Raw genomic sequence first — 27,011 nt, forward strand, 5'->3', positions numbered from 1 at the left:
GAGAGCGGTTCACAGTCAAAGGAAACAGCCCCATCCCCTATATCGCTTCCAGAGGCACCAAGCCAAGGTCCACAGTCCCATGAGGAACTGATTTCTCCAGCATCAAGGGAACAGTTCCAGACAGAAAAGGAAGCAGATGAAAGCCTCCAGAGAGCTTGGACCGCTGCACAGAACAACCCATCGCCTCTCAGCTCTTCTAATCATTTCAGGTTTGTTGTAGTAAGAGGACTTTTATACGAGGAAACTCTTTCTGGTGGACACCAGGAAGACTGGTATCCTCAGAGACAGTTGGTAGTTCCAACTAAGTACTGGGTAAAGCTCTTGAACTTAGCCCTCAATCATCCTAGTGGCGAACAGGACCAAAGACCGGTTGGGGAGGTCATTCCATGGGGAGGGAATGGGGAAGGATGTTTCTGCCTATGTCCAGTCTTGTGAGATATGCCAAAGAGTGGGAAAACCCCAAGACCAAGTCAAAGCCCCCCTCCAGCCACTCCCCATCATTGAAGTTCCATTTCAACGACTAGCTGTGGATATTCTGGGTCCTTTTCCGAAAAAGACACCCAGAGAAAAGCAGTACATACCAACTTTCATGGATTTTGCCACCCGATGAGCGGAAGCAGTAGCTCTAAGCAACACCAGGGCTAAAAGTGTGTGCCAGGCACTAGCAGACATTTTTGTCCGGGTAGGTGGGCCCTCCGACATCCTCACAGATGCAGGAACTAATTTCCTGGCAGGAACTATGGAAAGCCTTTGGGAAGCTCATGGGGTGAATCACTTGGTTGCCACCCTTACCATCATCAAACAAATGGCCTAGTGGAGAAATTTAATGGGACTTTGGGGGCCATGATATGTAAATTCATAAATGAGCACTCCAAAGATTGGGACCTAGTGTTGCAGCAATTGCTCTTTGCCTACAGAGCTGTACCACATCCCAGTTTAGGGTTTTCACCATTTGAACTTGTATATGGCCGGGCGTTTAAGGGGCCATTACAGTTGGTGAAGCAGCAATGGGAGGGATTTACACCTTCTCCAGGAACTAACATTCTGGACTTTGTAACCAATCTACAAAATACCCTCCGAACCTCTTTAGCCACTTCAGCGCAGCATGGTCAGTTTGTAGGTGGAAATGCCATCCCCAAACGTATGGGTGTAGCTTTTCCAGAGCGTATACAATAGTGTAACATTCCTTTTTGCTGATTGACAAGTGGCTTTCCCTCTCAGACAGTTTTTTGCTGAGAAACACGACAGGATGGAATTCTTGATCCGGTCCTTCCTGCATTAAAACTGCTCCCGCACCACACTCGGACGCATCTGTGGTTACTAGGAAAGGTTTGTCAAAGTTTGGGGCCCTTAGCACTGGGTCAGACATGAGTGTCGCTTTAAGCTGGTTAATGGCCTTCTGACACTCTTCAGTCCACTCAACTGCATTTTCTTCCTATTACTTACAATTTGTAATCTTGGATGCTTAGTTCAGGTATGGCTTAGGAGATGTATTTTTCCTGCCCTGGTTCCTCGCTGACCCGGAGAGAACACACAGGAACACAAAACACAAACCTTCCTCCACAGATTTGAAAGTATCTTCTCCCCTTATTGGTCCTTTTGGTCAGGTGTCAGCCAGGTTATCTGAGCTTCTTAACCCTTTACAGGTAAAGGAGGGCTTTAATGCTACCCTTCGCTGTATGTTTGTGACATTATTATTCATCACATTTTTAAAAAGGAAAGGAAATCTAGGGCTCAAAAGGAATTTAAGTTAAGCGTTTTAAGGAACAGTTAGAAGGAAGTAAAAGACAATATTACTTGCAGTCACTAGATTGTGTATATTTTCCACTTCCGTGCTCTCAATTATTTCACACAGGATCACTTTAAAAATCAAATTTACTATGGAAAAAGTTCTAGATAACAAACATTACAAGCAAAACTGTGGCAGCCACAAAAGTCATCTTGACTTTTCTCTACTGTAGTGGGTGATATTACAACAGTTGTAATATCCTTCAATTCAGATTAGCCCAATAGGTTGATGATTTGTACTCCATACTAGTGACAATGATGCAGCACTATTCAAAGACTGAGGTATCAAAAGCGGTGACAAAACAACTCAATTAAAAAGCAACATACACCAAGGCCCTGGCAGTACATACCCAGAAGTTCTGAAGAAACGTAAAAATGAAATGGCTGAGCCGCTAGAAAAGTCTGCACTCATTAAAATCTGCTACTATAGCAAAGGATAGGAGGGTACCAAAGAGTGTACCAATAGATTTTAAAAAAGTGCTAGGGTAATCTGGGGAAATAGATGACTAAAGATTATTGATTTGTATTTGGTAAATTATTTGAAACAATAATTTAAAATGGTTATAAAACACCAAGAGCGACCAGCAAAAGGAAATCATGGCTCGCTAATTAGAATATTTTGAATGGGTCACAATAAAAGAGTGCATAAAGGAAGGAAAGACAGTTGACAATATATTTGGAAGGCCTTTGACAAAACTCCTCAAGTGAGGCTACTACAGACACTAAAGTCATTGGGCAAAGTACTGTTGTGGGTAACAAAGTAGCTGCAAAAAACATAAAGGTAGGAAAAAATGGTCAAAATGGGCTATTTTCATGATAGCAAAAGCTTAATGGAGGTGCCACAAAATTCTGTAATAGGACCAGCATTGTTTTTTATTTATTAATGAGCTGGAAAAGAGGTGAACCAAACAAAGTGAACAGGAAATCATGTGAGATGAAATTAAATGTTCACAAAATACAAAGTAATGCACATTGTGCATAATAATAATTTGAACTATTCACATATTTTACTGGATTCCTAATTAAGTGTATCAATTCAGAGAAAAGACCTGGTCATCTTTGTGAACAGTTCAATGAAGCGGCAAAGAGTCCTGTGGCACCTTATAGACTAACAGATGTATTGGACCATAAGCTTTCGTGGGTGGATACCCACTTCATCAGATGCATGTAGTGGAAATTTCCAGAGGCAGTTATAAATATGCAAACAAGAATCAGGCTAGGGATAAAGAGGTTAGTTCAATCAGGGAGGATGAGGCCCTCTTCTAGCAATAGAGGTGTGAACACTAAGGGAGGAGAAACTGCTTTTGTGGTTGGCTAGCCATTCACAGTCTTTGTTTAATCCTGAGCTGACAGTGTCAAATTTGCAAATGAACTGAAGCTCAGCAGTTTCTCGTTGAAGTCTGGTCCAGAAGTTTTTTTGGCTGCAGGATGGCTACCTTTACATCTGCTATTGTATGTCCAGTGAGGTTGAAGTGTTCTCCTACAGGTTTTTATATATTGCCATTCCTAATATCTGATGTGTGTCCATTTATCCTTTTACGTAGGGACTGAATGAAGATTCAATGAAGATTTTTGCTCAATGTGAAGCAGCATTTTAAAAAAGCAAACAAAGTATTATGTGATGGAAAATACTAGGTTGTTAGTCAAATAAGTACACCCTCACAAGAAATATTGTGTTCAGTTCTGGTTATCCATCTCAAAATTAATCAAGGAACCCAAAGACATAAAGAGAAGAAATTCTTGAACTGCCTATACACTAATGCTAGGTGTTGGGGTAACAAACAAGAAGAACAAGAATTGCTCATTTATGAGCATAAATTCGATTTAGTTGGTATTAGTGAAAGCTGATGGGAGATTCGCACAACTGGAATGTTAAAAATCAATGTTTATAACCTATTTAGGAAGGACTGAACAGGTAAAAGGGGAGGGGGAGTGGCACTATGTCAAAATCACATTACCTGTTTCCGAGTCACGGATAAGTCAGACGAAAATGATCTTGAATGCTTATGGATCTCTGTCCTAACAGATAAACCACAAGATGGGACATCAGTTGGTATCTTCTACAAACCACCAAATCACAATAGGGAACAGGATGACTGCCCCTTTGCATACGTATCTATAACGTGTACTGGGGAAAAAACTTTGACTTCAATTTGAGTGACATATGATGAAGGTCCCATGCTACAGCACTAAAATATCTTTGGAATTGCTAAACATTATAGGTGACAATTTCCTAAGTCAAATTGTGTTGCAGCCAACCTGAAGGAATTTGTTATTAGACCTTGTCATAACGGATAAAAAGGAACTGATCACAGAACTAAAACTTAATAGTGGTTAGGTACAAGTGATTATATGACATGACCACATTTATAATGTGCAAGCAGAATGAAGTACAGATCGGTAATAAATATACTTGGTGCTTCAAAAGGGCCTATTTGACAATGCTGAAAATAATTATGAATCACAGAATCATAGAATATCAGGGTTGGAAGGGACCCCAGAAGGTCATCTAGTCCAACCCCCTGCTCAAAGCAGGACCAAGTCCCAGTTAAATCATCCTAGCCAGGGCTTTGTCAAGCCTGACCTTAAAAACCTCTAAGGAAGGAGATTCTACCACCTCCCTAGGTAACGCATTCCAGTGTTTCACCACCCTCTTAGTGAAAAAGTTTTTCCTAATATCCAATCTAAACCTCCCCCATTGCAACTTGAGACCATTACTCCTCGTTCTGTCATCTGCTACCATTGAGAACAGTCTAGAGCCATCCTCTTTGAAACCCCCTTTCAGGTAGTTGAAAGCAGCTATCAAATCCCCCCTCATTCTTCTCTTCTGCAGACTAAACAATCCCAGCTCCCTCAGCCTCTCCTCATAAGTCATGTGCTCTAGACCCCTAATCATTTTTGTTGCCCTTCGCTGTACTCTTTCCAATTTATCCATATCCTTCTTGTAGTGTGGGGCCCAAAACTGGACACAGTACTCCAGATGAGGCCTCACCAGTGTCGAATAGAGGGGAACGATCACGTCCCTCGATCTGCTCGCTATGCCCCTACTTATACATCCCAAAATGCCATTGGCCTTCTTGGCAACAAGGGCACACTGCTGACTCATATCCAGCTTCTCGTCCACTGTCACCCCTAGGTCCTTTTCCGCAGAACTGCTGCCGAGCCATTCGGTCCCTAGTCTGTAGCGGTGCATTGGATTCTTCCATCCTAAGTGCAGGACCCTGCACTTATCCTTATTGAACCTCATTAGATTTCTTTTGGCCCAATCCTCCAATTTGTCTAGGTCCTTCTGTATCCTATCCCTCCCCTCCAGCGTATCTACCACTCCTCCCAGTTTAGTATCATCCGCAAATTTGCTGAGAGTGCAATCCACACCATCCTCCAGATCATTTATGAAGATATTGAACAAAACGGGCCCCAGGACCGACCCCTGGGGCACTCCACTTGACACCGGCTGCCAACTAGACATGGAGCCATTGATCACTACCCGTTGAGCCCGACAATCTAGCCAGCTTTCTACCCACCTTATAGTGCATTCATCCGGCCCATACTTCCTAACTTGCTGACAAAAATGCTGTGGGAGACCGTGTCAAAAGCTTTGCTAAAGTCAAGAAACAATACATCCACTGCTTTCCCTTCATCCACAGAACCAGTAATCTCATCATAAAAGGCGATTAGATTAGTCAGGCATGACCTTCCCTTGGTGAATCCATGCTGACTGTTCCTGATCACTTTCCTCTCCTCTAAGTGCTTCAGGATTGATTCTTTGAGGACCTGCTCCATGATTTTTCCAGGGACTGAGGTGAGGCTGACTGGCCTGTAATTCCCAGGATCCTCCTTCTTCCCTTTTTTAAAGATGGGCACTACATTAGCCTTTTTCCAGTCATCCGGGACTTCCCCCGTTCGCCACGAGTTTTCAAAGATAATGGCCAAGGGCTCTGCAATCACAGCCGCCAATTCCTTCAGCACTCTCGGATGCAATTCGTCCGGCCCCATGGACTTGTGCACGTCCAGCTTTTCTAAATAGTCCCTAACCACCTCTATCTCTACAGAGGGCTGGCCATCTCTTCCCCATTTTGTGATGCCCAGCACAGCAGTCTGGGAGCTGACCTTGTTAGTGAAAACAGAGGCAAAAAAAGCATTGAGTACATTAGCTTTTTCCACATCCTCTGTCACTAGCTTGCCTCCCTCATTCAGTAAGGGGCCCACACTTTCCTTGGCTTTCTTCTTGTTGCCAACATACCTGAAGAAACCCTTCTTGTTACTCTTGACATCTCTTGCTAGCTGCAGCTCCAGGTGCGATTTGGCCCTCCTGATATCTTTCCTACATGCCCGAGCAATATTTTTATACTCTTCCCTGGTCATATGTCCAACCTTCCACTTCTTGTAAGCTTCTTTTTTATGTTTAAGATCCGCTAGGATTTCACCATTAAGCCAAGCTGGTCGCCTGCCATATTTACTATTCTTTCGACTCATCGGGATGGTTTGTCCCTGTAACCTCAACAGGGATTCCTTGAAATACAGCCAGCTCTCCTGGACTCCCTTCCCTTTCATGTTAGTCCCCCAGGGGATCCTGGCCATCTGTTCCCTGAGGGAGTCAAAGTCTGCTTTCCTGAAGTCCAGGGTCCGTATCCTGCTGCTTACCTTTCTTCCCTGCGTCAGGATCCTGAACTCAACCAACTCATGGTCACTGCCTCCCAGATTCCCATCCACTTTTGCTTCCCCCACTAATTCTACCCGGTTTGTGAGCAGCAGGTCAAGAAAAGCGCTCCCCCTAGTTGAGCAAAATATGAGCCCATAATATGACCTGGAAGGAAAAATTAATATGAAAAATGTAAATGACAATTGGGAATCATTTAAGAACCCCTTACTAGATGCCAAAAAAAACCACAATCCCATAGTTGAAGAAAGCTGTGCAGGTTTAGAGGGGAAGTGAAGGCAGTTATAAAAAATAAAATATAGTGTATAACAAATAGAAGAAAGGTTAAGAGTAATAAATATAAATCAGACATTAGGAACTGTAGAAAATTGCTAAAGGAAGCAAAAGGACACAAAGAGAAGTCCATAGCCAGTAGAGTTAACAACAATAAGAAGGAGCCTTTTAAAATATATTGGGAACAAAAAGAATCCTGACAATGGTACACTACTTGATAGAAATGGTAAAGTTATCAATAATAATAATGGAGAAACAGAAGAAATGTACAGTAAGTATTTCTATTCTGTTTTTTGGGGGGGAGGGAATAGAGGATATAGTCTCATCATATGGTGATAACACTCTTTTCATTCCATTTGGATCTCTGGAAGATGTCAAATAGAAGATACTAAAGTTATACATTTTTAAATAATCAGGTCCAGATAACTTGCATCCAAGTTTTAAAAGAGCATGCTGAGGAACTCGCTGGACCATTATTGTCAATTTTTAATAAAAAGTCTTGGAGCACTGGGGAAGGTCAGAAAAAAAGCTGATGTTGTGCCAATTTTAAAGAAGGGCAAAGGAGATGACCCAGGTAATTGTCAGCATGACATCAATCCTGAGCAAAATAATGGAACAGTTGATACAGGACTCGATTAACAAAGAATTAATGAAGGGTAATATAATTTATGCAAATCAACATGGGTTTATCGAAAATAGATCCTGTCCAACTTTTCTTTTTTAATGAAATTACAAGTTTGGTAGATAAACATAATGGCACGGACATTACTCAGACTTTTGTACTGCATGACATTTTGACTAAAAAAACCTAGAATAATATAAAATTAACACGGCACACATTACATGGATTAAAAACTGGGTAACTGATAGGTCTCACAATGCAACTATAAATGGGGAATTGTCACTGAGTGGGTTTCCAGTGGGGTCCTGTAGGATTCTTGGCCCTATTCTATTTAACATCTTTATCAATGATCTGCAAGAAATGAAATCAACATTGATGAAGTTTACAAATGAGACAAAAATTGGGAGAGTGGTAAATAGACAAGAGAGCAGGTCGCTCATTCAGAGTGAACTGGATTGCTTGACAAAATGGGTGCAAGTACACAATATACATTTTAAGACTCTTAAATGTAAGTGTATACATCTAAGAACAAAGAATGTAGGCTATGCTTACAGGTAACTCTTAAAAAGATCTGGTGCTTGTGGTGAATAATCAGCTGAACATGAACTCCCAATGTGACACTGTGGCCAAAGGAGCTAATGTGATCCTGGGATGCCGTGATAGGGTGTGCACTCCCACACATGCCCTGAAGAGTTTAATGTGGGCCTGAGAGGCCAATTATGGTATCTGGCTGCAACTGGAGGAGAGTCAGGGCTGATAAACTAACTGATGATGAAGCCACGCTGGGCTGGGGCAGGTTGGGCTGGTACATAACCAGGAAGTGGACAGCAAGAAGAGGCTGAAGGGAGATAGTCTGCAGTCACTGGAAGCAGAGAAGTGGGGAGGAGAAAACCCAAGAGGGAGGATAAATGCTGGGATCCCAGCCCTGGAAGAAGGGTCAACCCCAGATGATTTGTGGGGAAAGACCCTGAGAGCGCGGAGTAGGAAGAAGACCAGGGAAACGGCAGCAAGGAGTAGGACTGAACAGACCATGACTGCTCCTTATAAGGTGCAGCCCATAGAGCTAGTTTAGCCTTTTATTCTACTCAGCAGTAACACAAGGAACCTACAGGCCTGCATCCTGTAAGACATTAGCTTAAGCAAGTTAGCATAAATATAGCTAAGCATAGTAGGCCTGTGTCCCTTAGCATAGATAAATAGCACAACAGTTACCCTTAGATTTTGGGGACCTAAGAATAGCCTGCTCAATAGAAGGAGTTGGTATGTAATAGTACCAGCAACCGCAGGAACACTAAACTGATACTAGGCTTGGATATTTTAGGATAATATTGAATATATTCTAGGATATTTTAGGAGTTGTTGGCAGATATCTAACCATAAACTTGCCTGAGCAATAGCCGATATGCAAATGAGTTAAATGGTATTAATATGTTAACCTACAGCAGTGGTCTCAATCAGGGGTATATGTATCCTTGGGGGTATACAGAGGTCTTCCAGAAGGTACATCAACTTTATCTAGATATTTGCCTAGTTTTACAACAGGCTACATAAAAAGCACTAGCAAAGTCAGTATGAACTAAAATTTCGTATTGACTTGTTCATATGGCTCTATGTAGTATACACTGAAATGTTTAAATACAATATTTATATTCCAATTGATTTATTTTATAATTGTATAGTAAAAATGAGAAAGTAACCATTTTTTCAGTAATAGTGAGCTGTGACACTTTTTGTACTTTTATGTCTGATTTTGTAACCAAGTAGTTTTTAAGCGAGGTGAAACTTGGGGGGGGGGTACGCGAGACAAATCAGACTCCTGAAAGGGGTACAGTCCTCTGGAAAAGTTGAGAGTCATTGACCTATCGGATAGGTGCACCCCAATATTATGATGAGGTTAGATTTGGACATGGAAGGGTCGGCATCAGAATGAATATTCATAATAGTGCTCAGGTTCTATAATAGGGCTAACTATGAAATAGAGTGGGTTGCCTTTCTATCATTTGACCCTTAAGCTCTATTGTTATCTACCACCAATCTCTGGGCATTAGGGAACCTAGACCATCGGACTCATTCGGCATGCCCGATGCAGGGCCGATCCTTTGTCTCTCACCACCAGGTCCTCAAGGAAGGGTGTAAGTATACAAGTCTAAGAGCATGTGCCAGGATTGATACCACAGATATCCCCAATACTATATTCCTATCTGCTTATGTGGTTTGGAGTTTTTCTGTCTTTATTACTTGCTCTAATAAAAATCACCATGGCTGTGCTTTCCCCTCAGAGTGAGTATCCTTGCCATACACCGCGAGGTTCCCTACAAGACACTGAACTCATCAGTATTAGTTCTGTCAACCTGATTCTGGGACAAGAACCCCATTACTCCTACCTCATTAATAAGGAGCAAGTAGCCACCAATACGCTTATTATTAGCCATTAAAAAGGATCAGGCAACAAGGGTCCCTAGGCTGGAACCAAGTGTAAAGGGTGGATCTAGGTTCCCCTACCACCCACCGAGAAGTGGCACAGGATTATTGGAGACACCAACTGGACAGTTGGTCTGCAAGGACTGAGTTACCCAGAAGGGGAAAAAGCTGTATAGAGGGCCAATCCATGAAGAGGAAACACCGCAATTCTTAGAGAACAAGAGGGGCTGAAGCATAAGTGAGTAAGGGAAGGAAGCATCAGACTGGGAAGAGCTAGTCCCCAGATGCAGCCACAAGGGGGGATGCACTCAGCAGTGAATGGAACCCTAAGACAGGTGCATAAACAGGGGACTCTTGAATAGGAGTAGAGACATTGTTTTACCTCTGTATTTGACACTGGTGCAACCACTGCTAGAATACTGCATCCAGTTGTGGTACCCACAATTCAAGAAGGATGTTGATAAATTGGTGAAGACTCATAAGAATGATTAAAGGATTACAAAATATACCTTATAGCAATAGACTCAAAGAGCTCAATCTATTTTAGCTTAACAAAAGGGGTGACTTGACTACAGTCTATAAGTTTCTGCATAGGGAACAATATTTAATAATGGGCTTTTCAATTGAGCAGAGAAAAGTAGAACATGATCCCATGGCTGGAAGTTGAAGCCAGTCAAATTCAGACTGAAAACAGGGGGTAAATTTGACAAAGAGGGTAATTACCCACAGGCACAATTTACCAAATATTGTGGAATCTATCACCGATGATTTTAAAATCAAGATTGGATATTTTTCTAAAAACTATGCTCTCGGAATTATTTTGGGGAAGTTTTATGGCCTATGTTATGTGTGCGATGCAGAGGCTCATTGGTAGTTCAACTGTCAGTGTGAGCAATTCATCAGGCCTGACATACTCACTATACCTAACACATTGTCATAATCTGTATCTGAAAGGTATCATGTAAGATTTCATTGGAAAACTATCAGTAACTCACTGATTATTAATATTCTTGCATGATGTATGTATGGCGTGTGTACAAAATTATGAATATGAGCTAGACTTATTTCTTATAATGTATTAGGCAATAATGCTTAAGTACAAACTGCCTTACCCAATGTGTTTGTCTGACCAGCCTGGATGTCAGGCAGAGATAATGAAGGCATATTTACATAATTAAATAAAGCCATCAACTGAGCGAGTGGGTGAGACGGCCTCTGGACTATAAAGACATAGTGTCTGAACCTCAAATGATTGTATACAATATCACTGTATTATAAAAGTATCACGTAAATAAGATCTTTTATAAAAGCTAATGACATTGTGATTAATATAACTGTAAAATGTAGTATTAACACTACACAAGGAATTATGAATACTCCCTGATATTATGCTTTAAAGTCTGTGATCAAAAAGAGAGAGAGAAACAGGTTCTCCCCCAGACAGGAGGAAATTAAGAAGGTGTGACCAAAAACAATGGAAATCCCATTTACATACAAATCAGCAGGGGGATGAAAAGTCCACAAGAAGGAACAGCAGCATGAAGTCATCCTGAGTTTAGGGACAAATCAGGGAGTTTGGGAAGATATGTGAGAAAAGAAGCCATCCTGGCCTGTAAAGACAAGCGGCCAGAGGTCATGCAAGCTGAAGAAAAATGCTTCCCTTCAGCCAAGGAGGCTAAAGTCTCTGGGAACTGAATATAAGTGAGAAACCTGCTTAGACAAAGATCTTTCACCTAAGACAAGGGAAACTGGCACCCTGTACTTCTGTGGAGATGAATATAGCGAGTAAAAGTATGTAAAATAATGAATAGTATTAAGACAACTTCTGTTCCCCCCTCTCATCTAATACATAAAGGGGACATTCAATTACAATAAAAGACTGCAAATTCAGAATTAAAGGAAATTTTTCACACAGCGCACTATTGGCAGGTGGAGCTCTCTGCCACAAGACAAGAGTTTAGTTGATATTTATATGCCTCCTTAGATATGAATAGCCCGAGACCTTTGGGACACAAGCCTATCTACAATTAGCGAAGTATGAGAAGTTCCCCCACTTACAGCAGATTATCCCATAACTGCTGACTGCACTGTTTCTTCCTCTGAAGCAGCTGGTGTTAGTCATGGTCTTAGGATACTGGACTAGACAGACCGCTGGTCTGATCCATTATGGGAATTCCTTTTTGTTTTTTTCAAGTTGACAATATCCCTTTAAAATGCATATACTCTTAGAAGAGAGGTGTAAGATGTCAGAATTGTGGGGTGCATGCTTACTGTCTAATTATTTCAAGAATCAAGTGTGCTTAATATACAAATAAACAGATGTTTTTCTTAACTGCCATCCCTGCAAATATCTAAGACCTAAAAGTCAGTCTGGGTTCTTCTTTCTGCAGGGCAAACTGGGCCCTCCCAATGCTAGTGTTTGCAGCTTAGCAATTCTATTGACACGCAAGTTTGCTTACTTTTTGCCCTGCAGGGACAGCAAAGCTAACAGGAACAATAAACTTTACAAACTTATTTTGTGTCTCTAAATATCAACAGTCAAGACTCTGAATACAAACAAGGAGCAAGTCTATTGAAAGGCAATGCCAGTTTTAGTTAGTTTGCAGAGTAGAACTAGTAGTACTAAGCTGGCAGTAATCAATTTATGGCATTCAACAGCTCAGAAGTTGTTCTAGGTTGGATGACATTTAAATGTATTTGAACAGCTTGAAGATGCAGACTAGTTTTAAAGATGGGGCTTGTAGATTTTATATTGTTTTACTTGGCTATGTCCTCCCACACAGGCACATTTTGGCACACAGGCACATCGCCTACTGCATTTAATGTTCTGGAGCCATGATGTTAAAAAAAAATGGACATTTTAAGCACTACAATGAATTATGCCTTCTCTACTCTTAGTTATACATTTCAGCCCAAGCTGCAGAGTCCCTTCTGCCTATAGCCAAAAAAGGTTTTCACTGAGTTTTAAAATTTTCCATATTAATCTTCCCTTACCCACTCCCTGTCTGAAGGTTATGACTCTCCAGGCATTTGAATGTGGGTTGTTTCACATCAAACAGACCCAAACAGAATCTTAGCTGCCTCAGCTTCACACCTCTGGGATATGATCCGGGCCAGGAATAAGCAGCTTAGAGATTGCTCCAATATCCATATTGCTTTTCTTGTGTGTCCGTACAAAGACTTATTAAGCAACAGATAAAACATACAACAAACTGACAACAGAAATAAGCTTTGGGAGGGAAGAGTATAGCTTTACTCACCCCACCCTATCCGCCCGAGGCAAGTGCCTCTGAACAGTGTTGTGTCTATATTAGCAAACTGCATAGGTGTAATTCCCCATGGATGTAGCTCTGCTGGTGGTAACTGCAGCATAAATAGAGCTCTGCCATTTTTACTTCTGTCATCTAACATGACTGAGCAGAATCCAATATTTGAGTTTTGTGTTTTTTTCCTGCAAAAGTTGAGGCCATCACTAAAGCTTAGAGCAGAGCAAAGAGCTGCAGTGATTCTGCTTTAGGCACTAGTAAAGATATATTTGGGTATAGGCTAAACATTGGGGAAATAAAGCTTGGGGAAAACAAACAAAAGCCTGAACTTTGGCTTCAGAGAAATGCAAGATGATCTAATTTTAAGAACAGTTTTATATCCAACTGACAATTTGAAAGTGTTTGACACTTGACAGATGTTGGATCTTTAACTCATGGACCCCAAATCAATGTTTAGTTTTAAAATTCACATGAAACCTGCTAATTATACATTGCCATTATACTAAGTATATAAGGCAGGTTTTATTAATGCTTGTATGCTTTTAAATACGCTGAGAAGAATATCAAATGGAATAGATTGCAAAAATAAGACACATACGTTTAACATTCATGGATATAAATTTGATTGGTCACTTCAGATCTTGATATGAACCTAAGACTTGAAGACCCAAAACTCTTGAACTTGTGTTTGAAAGGATAGAAAGGAGGTGAGGACTTTTATACTGATTTGGTTATTGAAAGCGAACATCTAATAAGAACTATGAACGTCTGAGTGACAATATGTTTCAGTATGAACACAGGTCAAATTCTGGAACCATAAGCCAAAAATAGCTTTAAAGGCTTTCATACTGAAGTTGACACAACCACAAAAAGGAATGCAGTCAGGTATGCTCCTAAAACAGAACCTGTCAGAAAATGCATAGAGAATAAAAAGAGCCAGATTTCCCTGCCTCCTCAAATGGAACCAAGTATATTATTGTACACAGGAGCTGGACAAAACAATGAAGGGTATGGCTGATATTCTTGGATATCTTCCAGTCATCAACTGCAATCTATGAGTTGGTGCATCTACAAACGCAAGGACAGGAGACACTATGGCAGTACATCTTCCAGTCCATTAAGTAACAAGGTCAGGAAGAAAAACAATTTACAAAAAATTGGTTTATTTTTATTTATTTTATGCTGCTAAAAATATAAATCTAAACAAGCCACTCATGGTAGGTCCAACTGACAAATCATAAGTTTTACATTTATGCCTTTTCCCTGCCATTTGTCAAGAAAGTAACTGTCTTCAGTATTTAACGTTTACTGGAGATGCACCTTAAAGGAAATGTTCTCACTTTATAGTAAGCTAAATACTAGACTTGGATCTAACTAGTGACAATATTATAAAAGATTAAAATTATAAAAACATGCAGTTTACCCTAAAGAGGCCTCAAAATAACTCCACTAGGACTATACTGCTTTTTATCCTAAAATGCAAAGCTTTAAGAATCTGTGGCAATATTTATGTATATTAAATGCACGATGGACAACAGAACTGTACTTTAACTAGAGAGAACTTTAAGGTTTTCGCCCTGTATGTTCCTAGTAGAGAGGAACACTATCAACAAAAAATTGACCTTCAGATTTATGTTCCTGTGCCTCTGTGTCCTGCTACTCAGCAGCCAGTATGTGTAATGAGTTTGCCTGGGATTTGTTCCCCTTACATTACATATTCCACTTATAAACTGTACAGCACATTTAAACAGAAACATGCTGTTTGTAGTAGACCATGTTCAGACTAATACTCCTGAGGGAATTCTGCGCCAAAAAGTTAAAAATTCTGCAAATTTTATTTGTCAAAAATAAATGTGGAAGCTCCAGCATGACAGTGAGGAGCACAGGCTACTGACCGTACAGAGGTGGGAGATCATCCTGCAAATCCTCCCCCTGGGACACAGACTGGGCAGTGAGGCTGCACCCGACCCTGACAGAGCACAAAGGCTAGGCTTGCCCCAGAAATACCTCCGGGCCCTGCTCCTCTACACCAGGTATAGGCAGGCAGGCTCAGCCCAGCAGGATTAAAGTGTGTGTGTGGGGGAATCCACGTGTGGGGTGAGAAGGCCCTAGATGGGATAATATGGTGTGGGCAGCTCAGTGAGGGGGTCCAGCTGCAGGAGAGAATCTGGATGCACAGGGGTTGCCGAGAGGTTCCTAGTGCAGGGACAATGAGACTTTGCAGGAGGGTCCAGGTGAAGATGGTTGGGACTAAGCACGGGGTGGAGGGGGGTGTCTTGGTGTGGGGGCTGGGAAAGGTGATCTAAGTGCTGGGGGGTTGGGGATCATCAGGATTGGGGTTTGAGTGCAAGGAGCTCATTGGGGGGGTAATTTGGGTGCAGGAGTGGAGGTCTGGATGCTGGGGGGCTCGGAGGGGAGGGCTCTGGATGCAGAGGGTGAGGCTCAGCGGAGTGGGGATTTGGATGCGGGGAACTCAGTGTGTGAGAGGGTTTGGCTTGGCGGGGGGGGTTCTTGGTATGGGGGGGCCGCTCCCGTACAGCAACACCTCTCCCCATGGCTGAAGCGATAGGGGCAGGAAGTGGGGGGGGGGGGGGGAAGGTGCAGCGCTTCCTGCAGCCAGGGGAGGTTTCTGGGGGTGGGCCTGACCTGGCCCCAGTCACTCCTTGCAGGGGAAGAGGAAGCCCTGTCCTCCTCTGTCCCCAGCACAGCCAGGACTAGCAGCTGAGTCTGAGGCTGGGTAGGAGTCAACAGCCTGGGTATCCGCAGTGATTGACCTCTCCACTGACTGCTCTGGGTACCCAAAACGATGCGTCTCCATTGCTGGAGAGGGATGCGTAATCACTCTTGAGGCTTTCCTTTGCTTCCCCATCAGAAAGTCATTTTTCTGCAGGGAAGCAAAGAAATATGCGGGGGACATGAATTCAGCACACACACAGTGGCACACAATTCCCCCAGGAGTAAGAGTATTGAGCATCTCCTTGATGAGAACACTGAGATAAAAAAATGGAAGGAATAGTACAGTAAATCTAAGCTTCAAGTTTGAAATGTAAGCTTCCCAAAACTATGGGTTCAAATCACAAGACTAAAGGCTTACACCTTTGCTTAATACATAAATTGAGTTCTCCCACTGTATGTGGGTCTTTCAGATGAGACCTTAAAAACTGAGGTTCAGTTTGTTCTGTGGAGACAATAAGAGTGAGCAGTCATTTACTCAGGGTTAAACTTTCCTTTTCCTCACCAGTGTGCAATGTGATTTTTGCCATTTGCTTGTCTGATTCCCTCTGCTCCAGAGGTTCTCCATTTCAGCAGTGAAGCTACTTAATTGTGTATGTAAGGTCTGATCGTGCAAACATTACTGCTGGGGGAATTCTGCACTACTGTGCATGTGCTTTATTAATGAGCCAGCATATTTTTGATTTTTTGAGCAGGAACAAGCATCTGCCAAAATTTTGCTGCAGTTCCACCTTTTGCCCACCAGAGGGCACTGTGGCAATAGAACAAAGCAGCAGCTCCCTGCCAGCGAGGGAGTAGGAAGAGCCTGCCTTCTTCACAGAAGGCCAGGTCAGGAGACAGGGGCAATGGGGAGACAGACAGAGTGGGATGCTGGGGGGGGGTCAGACAGGAGCTCATAAAGGCTAGTAGGGGAGGACAGATTGGGGCACGGGCTGAATGGGAGTGGGGCCACAGAGGGGAGGGAGGTGCAGAGCTACATAGGCACAGGGGGAGAGGTGCAGGGCCACATGGGGAGTGCGTGTCTGAGTGGGGATGGAGGGATACATGTGGACAGGGAGTACAAGGACACATGAGGGTGCAGAAACACATGGGGACGGGGTAGATGTGCCTGACTGAATGGGAGAAGCTAGGGGTCAGCCAGGGTCTGCATGTGGGAAGCTAACAATCCCTCCCAACCCCCCCCCCCCCAAAACCTGTTCCATACTTTTCCCACCCATACCCAACAACCTTACAAATTCACGTCCAGGATCCTTCCCAGCAATTTACTTACCTCTCCCTCAGCTCCTTCATTACCCCTGACTCCCCTAAGCCTTTGCACTGCTTCTGAGAGGTGCAGGAAATAAAGTTCTGTATTGTAGTTTAAATGAATTATTACTCAGAGTTCTGTGTTAATATGCCTAGTAAGGAATCTGTCAAAAAACATTTCCTGAATCTTTTTTGTTGTCTGGAACTGGAAGGGACCTCGAGAGGTCATTAGTCCAGTCCCCTGCATGCAAGGTAGGACTAAGTATTATCTAGACCATCCCTGACAGGTGTTTGTTCAACTTGCTCTTAAAAATCCCCAATAATGGAGATTCCACCACCACCCTAGGCAATTTATTCCAGGGCTTAACCACACTGACAGTTAGGAAGTTTTTCCTAATGTTCATCCTAAACAATTTAAGCCCATTGCTTCTTGTCCTATCCTCAGAGGTTAAGAACAACAATTTTTCTCCCTCCTCCTTGTAACAACCTTTTATGTACTTGAAAATTGTTACATCCCCTCTCAGTCTTCTCTTCTCCAGACTAAACAAACCCAATTTTTTCAATCTCCCCTCATAGATCATGTTTTCTAGACCTTTAATCATTTTTGTTGCTCGTCTCTGGACTTTCTCCAATTTCTCCACATCTTTCCTGAAATGTGGTGCCCATAACTGGACACAATACTCCAGCTGAGGCCTAATCAGCGTGGTGTAGAGCGGAAGAATTACTTCTCGTGTCTTGCTTACAATACTCCTGCTGATAAATCGCAGAATGATGTTTGCTTTTTTTGAAACAGTGTTCCACTGTTGACTCATGTTTAACTTGTGGTCCACTATTACCCCCAGATCCCTTTCCGCAGTACAGTGGAGTCGCATCTTACGCGTGGGTTATGTTCTAAAGTCAACGTGTAAGGCGAAAATCGTGTATAGTCAAAATTACCCTTAAAAATCCCTTAAATTGCCCATAAAGTACAGTATACTGTACATGGGTTTGTGTATACAACCCTATAGAGTAATATGTATAATGTATACAGTAATTCTCCAAATGCTGCCAGGAAGGGAATAAGGGAATGGGAGTTAAGCTAGTGAAGAGGGCATGCAGCTAATTCGGGGTGGGAGAGGAGAGCGAACCCTCTCCATGGAGCAATGTGGTAGCTGTGAAAACAGAGTTTTCATCCCCCTTCGTCCACTTCTTTTAGCAAAAAAAGATGATCCATCCTAGAGATTTCTGGACTCCAAATCCCTACTTCTGCTTCCTCTTAAATTAAAATGGCTACTTTATCTTTTCCAGATCTTTTGCAAGCTTTCCATTTAATCCATCCTAAGTGCCGAAGGATAGGAGAACACTTGGATGGGGAACATGCTTTTTTGTTTTTAAATTTAATGTTTATCTTTACTGTTGCCATCATAATGAAGCCTCCTTAACTTGATCTCACTAACAGACTTTCTATGCCCCCCATGACAGTAAGAGGGAGCCAGACTCAATTATCTCAATTTATATTATTTCAGCATATTCTGCAAATCATGTCTTATATACAATTTTGATTAGTACTGACTTAATTTTCAGACAAGTGCTATAAAAAAAATTCCAAAGTACTTTGGAGTCATCAATATTTATTAAAAGTGCTTTTATGCCTACATATAGGATAATTTTCAGCCACTGGCTGAGAGTCAGTAGCGAAGAACAGACATCTCCTTCCCACTAAAATATAAAGCAAGTGTGTGACAACATATACCACCATATCCAATAATAATAATAATAATAATAATAATGCATCCGATGAAGTGAGCTGTAGCTCATGAAAGCTTATGCTCTAATAAATTTGTTAGTCTCTAAGGTGCCACAAGTACTGCTTTTCTTTTTATATCCAATAATATTTACTTAGCATTTCTTCTTAGGAGGAAACACGGATTCACATTAGGTCACTGTCTATTCATGAATTGTTACACACTGACTTACTCTCAAAAAGAGGATTACAGAGAGGATAAAGAATATTAGCAGGTTAAAAAAAAAATAAGCCAGCAAAAGACAGATGAATGTTCTGTTATATACTTCACAGCTTCAAGTGCCCTCTAGTGGCACATAAAGTGTACCTTTAGAAATGTAATCATCACACTCCCACTTTTGTATAACATAAATCTAGAAATACACTTCTATGCACAGCAATTTCAAACCATTAAATTCCCAATGCAAAGCCATCTGTACACCAGGGTGAATGTAACAAACTAAACTATTTAATGGATACAGAATTATAATTCAAACTTTCAGTCAAATTGAAATTATAAGTTTTCCTTGTAAGAACCACCTTCTCTAGGATCACAGAAACAAAAGCCTCTTCATACTACTGCAAAAACAGATACACTGAACTCACTGTGTTTAAATAAATTTTGAAGCAGGAAAATTCTGAGGTAAGGCTGCCAGGCTGTTAAATAAGTCCTGCTAGGCCAAATTACTATTGCAGAGCATAGTTTCAGATTACTGGCTATCACTACATATGGTACACGCTGTAATTCCTAGGCACAGAGGTAAGAGAAAGACGCTTTCAAGTACAGTTTAAATGTTAAAAATGGACTAGTTTGGTAGGCTCAGCAGCAGGTATTTGGAATATCAACAGTAGAAGCACAGCTTCAAATCCAACCAGGGCTGATTCACCCCTTCAACTTTCCATGATTATACCAATGTCCAATTTGTTTTTTGTGTATATTGCCGTGGGCCTTATGAAATGCTCTGGTGGGCCATGTATGGCCCATGGGCTGTAGGTTGGGCACCCCTACTGTAACATGCGAAGCTGGTTGAGTAAAGCTTGGAGGGGGGCGGGCTAGGTTTCAACATGTGCAAAACTGGTCAAATTGAAGTTTACAGTGCCTTGTTTATACCAGACCTTCAAAACATTCTAGAACATTCTAACAACACACCTTTAAATTCTGTTAAGCACAGGATTTGGGACGCCATTCGAAACTTCTGGACAACCATGACCAATGGCACACAACTGAACGGTGGCATTGTAAGAGCATAGGTAAAGTATTTGGGTTTTCCTGGGATGAGAGGCACCATAAACTAAAAGATTTGCATTTCTTATTTCCCTGTTTATAATACCCTACATAAGTTTGAAAATAATTTCCTGTGCTATCAACACTAGATTCTCAGCTGTATCCAGTGAGAAGGAAGGCCACAAAGGACCTTGTTGCAGGTCCCCAATTTTGGCTTATTCTAAAATGGCTGTGACATAATAGGCTGTTCTAGAGTACCCCAATGAACAATGACCCCCCCCAGAGAGATGTTTGGCAGCCAGAGATTACTAGAACACATTGCATTCCAGTCATACCTCACACCAGGGACTGCTGACGAGGATGGCATAGCAGCCAGCTATGCCTACTCTAAGTTCAAATGAAACTGTCTTATGGAGTTGTATTGTATCCGTGTTGGTCCCAGGGTCCAAGAGAGACAAGGTGGATGAAGTAATATCTTTTATTGGACCAAGTTCTGTTACCTGAAATCTGTTTTTTACAGCCAGGCACTCAGATACCATAGAATATGCTCTAAAGAGAAAGTCTGGGATATAGACCATAATACACTCAAAACTGCCTTCACTAAACAAAGACACTCCACCTACCACCCCATATGGGTTCCAGAGTGGGGTATCATCAAACAACCACCTCCGTATTTGATAGGGACTCCATCCTGAAGTAAATCTTTCCTGAACCTGCTTTTTTGGTCTTCAATCAACCAATCTCTCCACGCTTATCATCAGAAGCAGCTCCCCACAGACCAGAATATACCAACTCAAAGTGGCACCAGATCCTGCCAGAAGAACAGATACAAGATCTGCAGACATTGCTCCACTGCTACATGATCAACATTCTCCACAACACACCTTTCAATATCCATGGGTCCTACACATGCCTATCACAATATGTTATATAGCTCATCCAGTGCACTAAATGCCCCAATAGCAACTATGTGGGTGAAACCAGACAATCATTATGCTATCAAATTAACTCACCCAGGAAAATGAAAAGACAAAACCACCACATCACCTGTGGGTGAACACTTTTCACAAAACGATCACTCTATATCTGACCTATTTATTGGTGGCCTTAGTCAAATCTCCAGAAGTACTTATCAAAACTGTAAGACACTTTGGCAAACTGGTAGCCTTTAGTCAAGAACCATTTGGCAAAGGAACTGAAAGGTTGTTAAGGGATTAAGTGCATTGGTTTGCACAGTACCCCATCCCATGCCTGACTCTATCTGCTGCCATTGGCCTTCCGTTTAATGGAGTACTAAGTTCACTACATAAAAAAATTTCAGTAAGAAATTTATTCCTGGTAAATGTCCTTTTAAAGGGCTACTGCAGTATTAAAATGTGCTTCTTATTTGTTTATAAGAGTTCTACACTCTATCACTTTCGAGATGGTTTCTAGTATACTGTGAAACTACATTTTTTTAAAATTAATTTTCAAGCAAAGAGTCTATTTAACTGGTGAGATTTTACCTTTCGGGCCTGCTCCTCAGCTCTCTCTTTTTTGATTTTTTCTAGTTCAGCCAGAAGAGCCGCAGTATCGTCATCACTCTCTTCATCAAAATCCTCATCTTCATCATCTTCCTAACAGGAGGAAATGGTGAGTTGGTTACTTCATTCCATTTCATAAAACCAGCTGTCTATTGTGAAAAGTATACATTTACTCCGGAAAAAGAAATTACATAGAACCAAATATTTTGCCCAAACATTGTAAAACCAGGACTGCCTAAGTAAGACTAGAATTTGCTGGAAGTGGATTCCTGAAGTGTTTTGGAGGTTGCAATGACAGCAAGTGTAATACAAATTATTCTTTTGTCCTTCAACACTAAAAGCAAGGCACAAATGGCCGCATTTGTTCTTATCCAGACTATGCAATTCATTACTTGCATCCAACGGCTAAGCAGTTGGCATGCTGATACAATTACTGACACCAAACAATCCTTTCACTTGTACCTCAACCTACCTCATTCCTTGTTGGATTTTAATTCATCAGTTGTCTCTAGTTGTATGCTAAAACTGTAAACTGTTTGGAGCAGGAACTGTCTTTTTGCTAAAGGAGTGTATAGTAACTAGCACAAGCTGGCCTTGACTGGAACTTCCAAGTACTACTTAGAAGCAAAATTAATATTGTGCTATCAAATGTGCCACATGCACCCAGAGCAGCACGAAAGGAAGTAATTTTAATATTACAAAATAATGAGAGTAAGAGTGTGGCACATCAGCATCAGAAACTCTAACTACCTAAGTTTTGATTAAATTTAAAGTCACTTCTTTCCCAATAACTGTTGGAAGGAAGATCCTCATTATCTACCACCCAGAGCCTTCTATTCTACACCCCTCCCTTAGCTTCCTAGCTACTGCCAGCGGTGTGTAAAAAGTGATTTCTTCAAACTGCTGTTAGGGTGTGAAAGCAGGGTCCTCCGAACAACTCTACATTCCACCAAACTCCAGTTACGGTAACTTGTTAAAGAAAGAGACCAGATGTGCTGGAACCATTATCTGGTAGTCTGGTCCTTAACATATCTCCTAATGCAATATGTACAACTATTGAGTACCCTAAGGAAAAGCAAGAGATCTGGGGAGGAGAACTGAAAATACATACATCTGTGAGTGGATCATCTGCATCAAGGTTTGCTGCAGGAATCTGATCTAATCGAGGTTTCTTAGACACCGAAGAGGATGTGGTGTGCTCTGAGAAGTTAAAAAAGGAAAATTTATGAACATTAGGACAAGTTAATAAGATCGACAGTAAAGCAGAATCACCAAACTTGACCCTGCAACATCTAACTTCTGGAATCAAGTAACTTCAAGCCTGAACTGACTTCCCTCGTGGAGACATCCCATGGCAGTGGAACTGGCACCCCAAAAAACTCAAGAGGTTCATTTTGTAGAGTTTCTTCATGTCATTATTTGAAGAGGAAAGGGGGCCAGCAGAGGTGGCTGCACTGCACCCTCCCAACTCCACAGATCCCAAGGAGACCGGAACCCTCAGTCTTGCATGTGGGCTGCTTCTAAACACTGGCAGTCTGGACCTTATCAGCACAGCTTCTTCAGCCCATAGAGTTTGAATGTCCCTATTTTCTTACCACGAGTGTTGTTTAAGCATCTAGATGCATTTTAGATGATCCACACATTCAGTAGTGCCTAAATTTTCACATACATCAGCACTACAGAACACAATCAGAGTTATTTGAAATATTAATTTCAGAGGAATTCTCCATTATTCACTGACAATCTCACATATTTTGTAATGTATAATTTGTCTTGCCAAGGCTAAAAAAATATCCACAAAATGTGTTTCCCCCAAGCCGGACAAGAATAAAAACTCCTTTAGTACGGTCATGAACTGGCAACATATATGTAACAGTCATGCTTTAGTGGCTGGCCCATAGATGGTATGTGTTTTACTATTAGTGATGAAGGTTCTCCTTCAGCTCCAGTAGGTCATGGATTCTATCCACATAATATCCTGACAAAAGTGTATGGATTCATTACAGAATGTAACTTTCTGTTTAGTAGAAGTTTCATTTCACCTCTTGCTGGTCTGTCTCTGTTCTTTTCTCTTACAGCAACTCGTTCTCTCTCCTCCAGTTCTCTTCTGAAGTCACGGTTACGCACCTCCTCAGGGGCATCCTGCGTGGTCTGTCTAGAACAGGCAATGAAAAAAAAAATAAGAAAAAGAAGGTGAAGTAGACAGTTCCCAGTTTGTAGCATTTGCCCCTGTGGGCCTTAAAGTTCTGGAATGAAGAGCTAGTTACCAGAAGCCAGAAAGATTCTGCAGAGCTATACAAGCAGCATGAGACACCATTCGAGGTCCATTCCCCACATGCTTCAGTAACATTAGAACTTCATTCAGTTTCCAGTGGCTTTCAAATGGATTTTAAAGACATCACAGAATTTCTGTAAAAACAGGGAATGACCCTATCCATCTCTCTTAGGTATTTCTAAGACACCTAGTAGTGTATTATACAAGTATCACGTCCTAGCCAACATTCACCAGGACCTGACATTCTGGCCGACATTCTCTCTCTGACAGTTATAACATCCCAAGTTATTGCTGAGCACATAAGGTTTTCCAGGCCTCTTTAGATAAGATCAAGACTAAAATGTATTTTCAGTTAATCCCAGATAGATGCATTAGAGGACTATAGTTTATCCTTGCAGAGAGATGGTTTATCTACCTGCAAATTAGATGATTCACTAACTTGTGTTCTAGAAGAACAAACAAGTGGGAAGAGGGGGCAAATGGAAATAATAGCTTCAATAAAATATTACAGATACACCATGCATATTTAAGAGATCTCAACCAAGAGAAACAGCACATTCATATTTGACACACATTAATGCAAGCCTTTTTCAGGGAGTGTTGAATTTTCGGTGGAAAACTTAAAAAGAACTAAAATGAATAAAGTGAGTAATAATTCATTTCACTCCTCTGTTCTGGAAATAAGCGTACAGAATGCCTGGATGAAACCCAGATTCAAGCAGCTATTAATATACTGTATGCAGAAATCTGTTTTTAAGGTCACCTAATTTGCTCATTTTCTTACTGTATAAACAATAATCAGGATTTGGAGATCCCATATCTGAGTGGATTGTGGCTGATACAGCCACAAGAACCCCAAATACTACAAGTCATTCAAAACAGAACAAGGGAGACTAAAACACTGCAACAAGGTTCAGTGATGCAGTACTATTTAACAAAGCCATCCTTCAGATCAGGGAGAAGAACAGGGACATAAAGACAACACTATTAAAAAGCACCCAGAAGATTTGTTAAAATATCCAGCATGTGCTTATGCATGTATTTTCCCCATTGTTACTTATCTGAGAAAGTGGAAAATCAGTATGACACATCCTACTTGTCTTCCATTTCAAGCAACAACATTAACTTTAAAAAAACATTTGTCTGACAATGTTTCTATATTATTGCGACAAACACCTAAAATTTTAACTATAAAGTAGAGAATCGCCTCCATTTTTTATACTGTGCTTTTGACAGGATTTTGTATCCAGTTTTGTTATATTTCCAGCATGCTCCATTTCTCACCTATGAGTCTTGCATATAGCAAGAAAGATGAACAAAGCATTTCAAAAGGTAATGAAGTGAGAGTGTAAAATAACAAAAATTTGCAGTGGAGGGTCCGGGGAACTCAGTCAAGTGTAATATCAGCTACCTTTAACTGTGGTTTAAAAAAAAAAAAAGATTGAATTTCAAATTGACACTGCCTTTAAATTTTGAGTTTCTATCTCAAACGATAACCAAAACTTGTCATTTCTTCCTCCACAACAAACTGAAGATCCAACCACTCCTCTTTGTCCCAACTGTAAACAGATCATTTCATGAATGAATTATTTTCCACACTGATTATTAAAACCTCCTCTTCTGTAGCCTGTGTGACACCCGTGTTGCTCACCTCCAGCCCTTCCAAAACACAATTGTAAAAATGATCTTTCTTGCCCAATGTGACTTCATTATTCCCCGCCTTTGACTTTCTCTGCAGGCTCCTTTTTACCCAATGCGTCAATTTAAAACCTCTGTCCTGGCTTGTAAGGCTCTTTAGAACCCCACCCCAGCACACATCTCTTATTCCATCTTTTAGCATGCCTCCCATCAGCTTCTTTGCTCTGCAAATACCAGCCTTGGTGATGATTACGATAATGATAAATGAGACATCATCTCCTCGTCCCTCTTTCACATGACCCCGTATCTTTTCCCTTATGCATAGAGTGCTCTGCTCAATACAGTTCACCCTTTTCTTCTTCAGGCCCCTTCTAAAGACTAAGTTCTGCTCTGGTGCCCACAAGAAACAAGTAAATACAATATATATTAAAATATTACAATTACTTCCAGTACATCCTATTTTCAGTGTCTGCTCTTCAGATTGGAAACTGTTCTGTCCTTCCATCTCTGCACCCTCACTGTGGCAGGTGCAATGCCCTTATTTTGCGTCTATATAGTGCTAAGTACATTATCAGTGTTTAATACGTAAATATTATCTGTGATATTTCTCTTTCAGTAGCAGTGCAAGTCTGAGAATAATTCACTGTACACCATGTTCTGCAAGAAAAGAAACTGGCCTTTACCTGTATTTAATTTTAGTATGAGAAGGAAGATCTCTGCTGGAATATTGTTTGGAGAGCTGACTTAAATCTCCTTCTCCTTTTCCTCTTCCTCCTCTTGCAGGTTCAAATGTTGGTCTAGCTGCTGTTGTCATCTTAATTACTTCAAGAACAAATATAAAAAATTTGGTAATTACCACTATTCATAATGAAAGGCATTAATTGAAGTAGTACATTACTCATGGAATGATAGCAGCAACCACAGCTCTTGCTACAGTTAAAGAGTGTAAACTACAACTTGGCAAACAGTGCTGCATCTGAGAAACATTTTAGTTAACTGAATAACCTATTCAGATTTTCATGAATCTGTCAGCAAGGGGAAAGGGAAAAGAAACACAGGACATGAGATTATTACATATATAGAAAGCTCCTTTCAAGAAAGACAAAGTATTATAAAAAGTAAATAAATTTCCATTTTTTCTTCTCAAAAATATGAGTCAATATCACTCAAGTCAAATCACACATGCAAATTAATCTATAATTAATGTCTATAAATTAAATTAGTCAAAAGTTAGTTTATCTCAAATGAGACACTATGGTAACATGAAAACTTTTGTTACTAGCTTTCTGTCGTTTCCCTCAACACAAGGCTGTCATCAAGGGCATGAGCAAGCTCTCTTTTCTACATTTCCTGGTTTCAGAATAGCAGCCGTGTTAGTCTGTATTCACAAAAAGAAAAGGAGTACTTGTGGCACCTTAGAGACTAACAAATTTGAGCATAAGCTTTCGTGAGCTACAGCTCACTAAGGTGCCACAAGTACTCCTTTTCTTATTTCCTGTTTTGTAGATCTGCCTTTCCAGACCTCCCATCTCATTTCAACTCTTATCCAAACATCCAAAGAGAGACATTTTATAATCTCT

At 41.1% G+C, this 27,011-nt stretch overlaps 1 protein-coding gene across 1 annotated transcript in view; it reads right to left on the reverse strand.

Annotated features, from left to right (window-relative positions):
* The window catches only part of CWC15 (CWC15 spliceosome associated protein homolog), a 45,571-nt gene that overhangs the window by 16,590 nt on the left and 1,970 nt on the right, over positions 1 to 27,011 (reverse strand). The window contains exons 2-5 of the mRNA XM_038388842.2: positions 26,115 to 26,253; positions 23,561 to 23,673; positions 22,630 to 22,718; positions 21,501 to 21,611 (exon numbers count right to left, since the gene is read on the reverse strand). Of these exons, the coding sequence (XP_038244770.1) occupies positions 21,501 to 21,611; positions 22,630 to 22,718; positions 23,561 to 23,673; positions 26,115 to 26,245 (444 nt within the window). The 5' untranslated portion in view covers positions 26,246 to 26,253. The remainder of the gene's footprint in view (positions 1 to 21,500; positions 21,612 to 22,629; positions 22,719 to 23,560; positions 23,674 to 26,114; positions 26,254 to 27,011) is intronic.

Source organism: Dermochelys coriacea, chromosome 1 (assembly GCF_009764565.3).
Source record: "Dermochelys coriacea isolate rDerCor1 chromosome 1, rDerCor1.pri.v4, whole genome shotgun sequence".
NCBI lineage: Eukaryota > Metazoa > Chordata > Testudines > Dermochelyidae > Dermochelys > Dermochelys coriacea.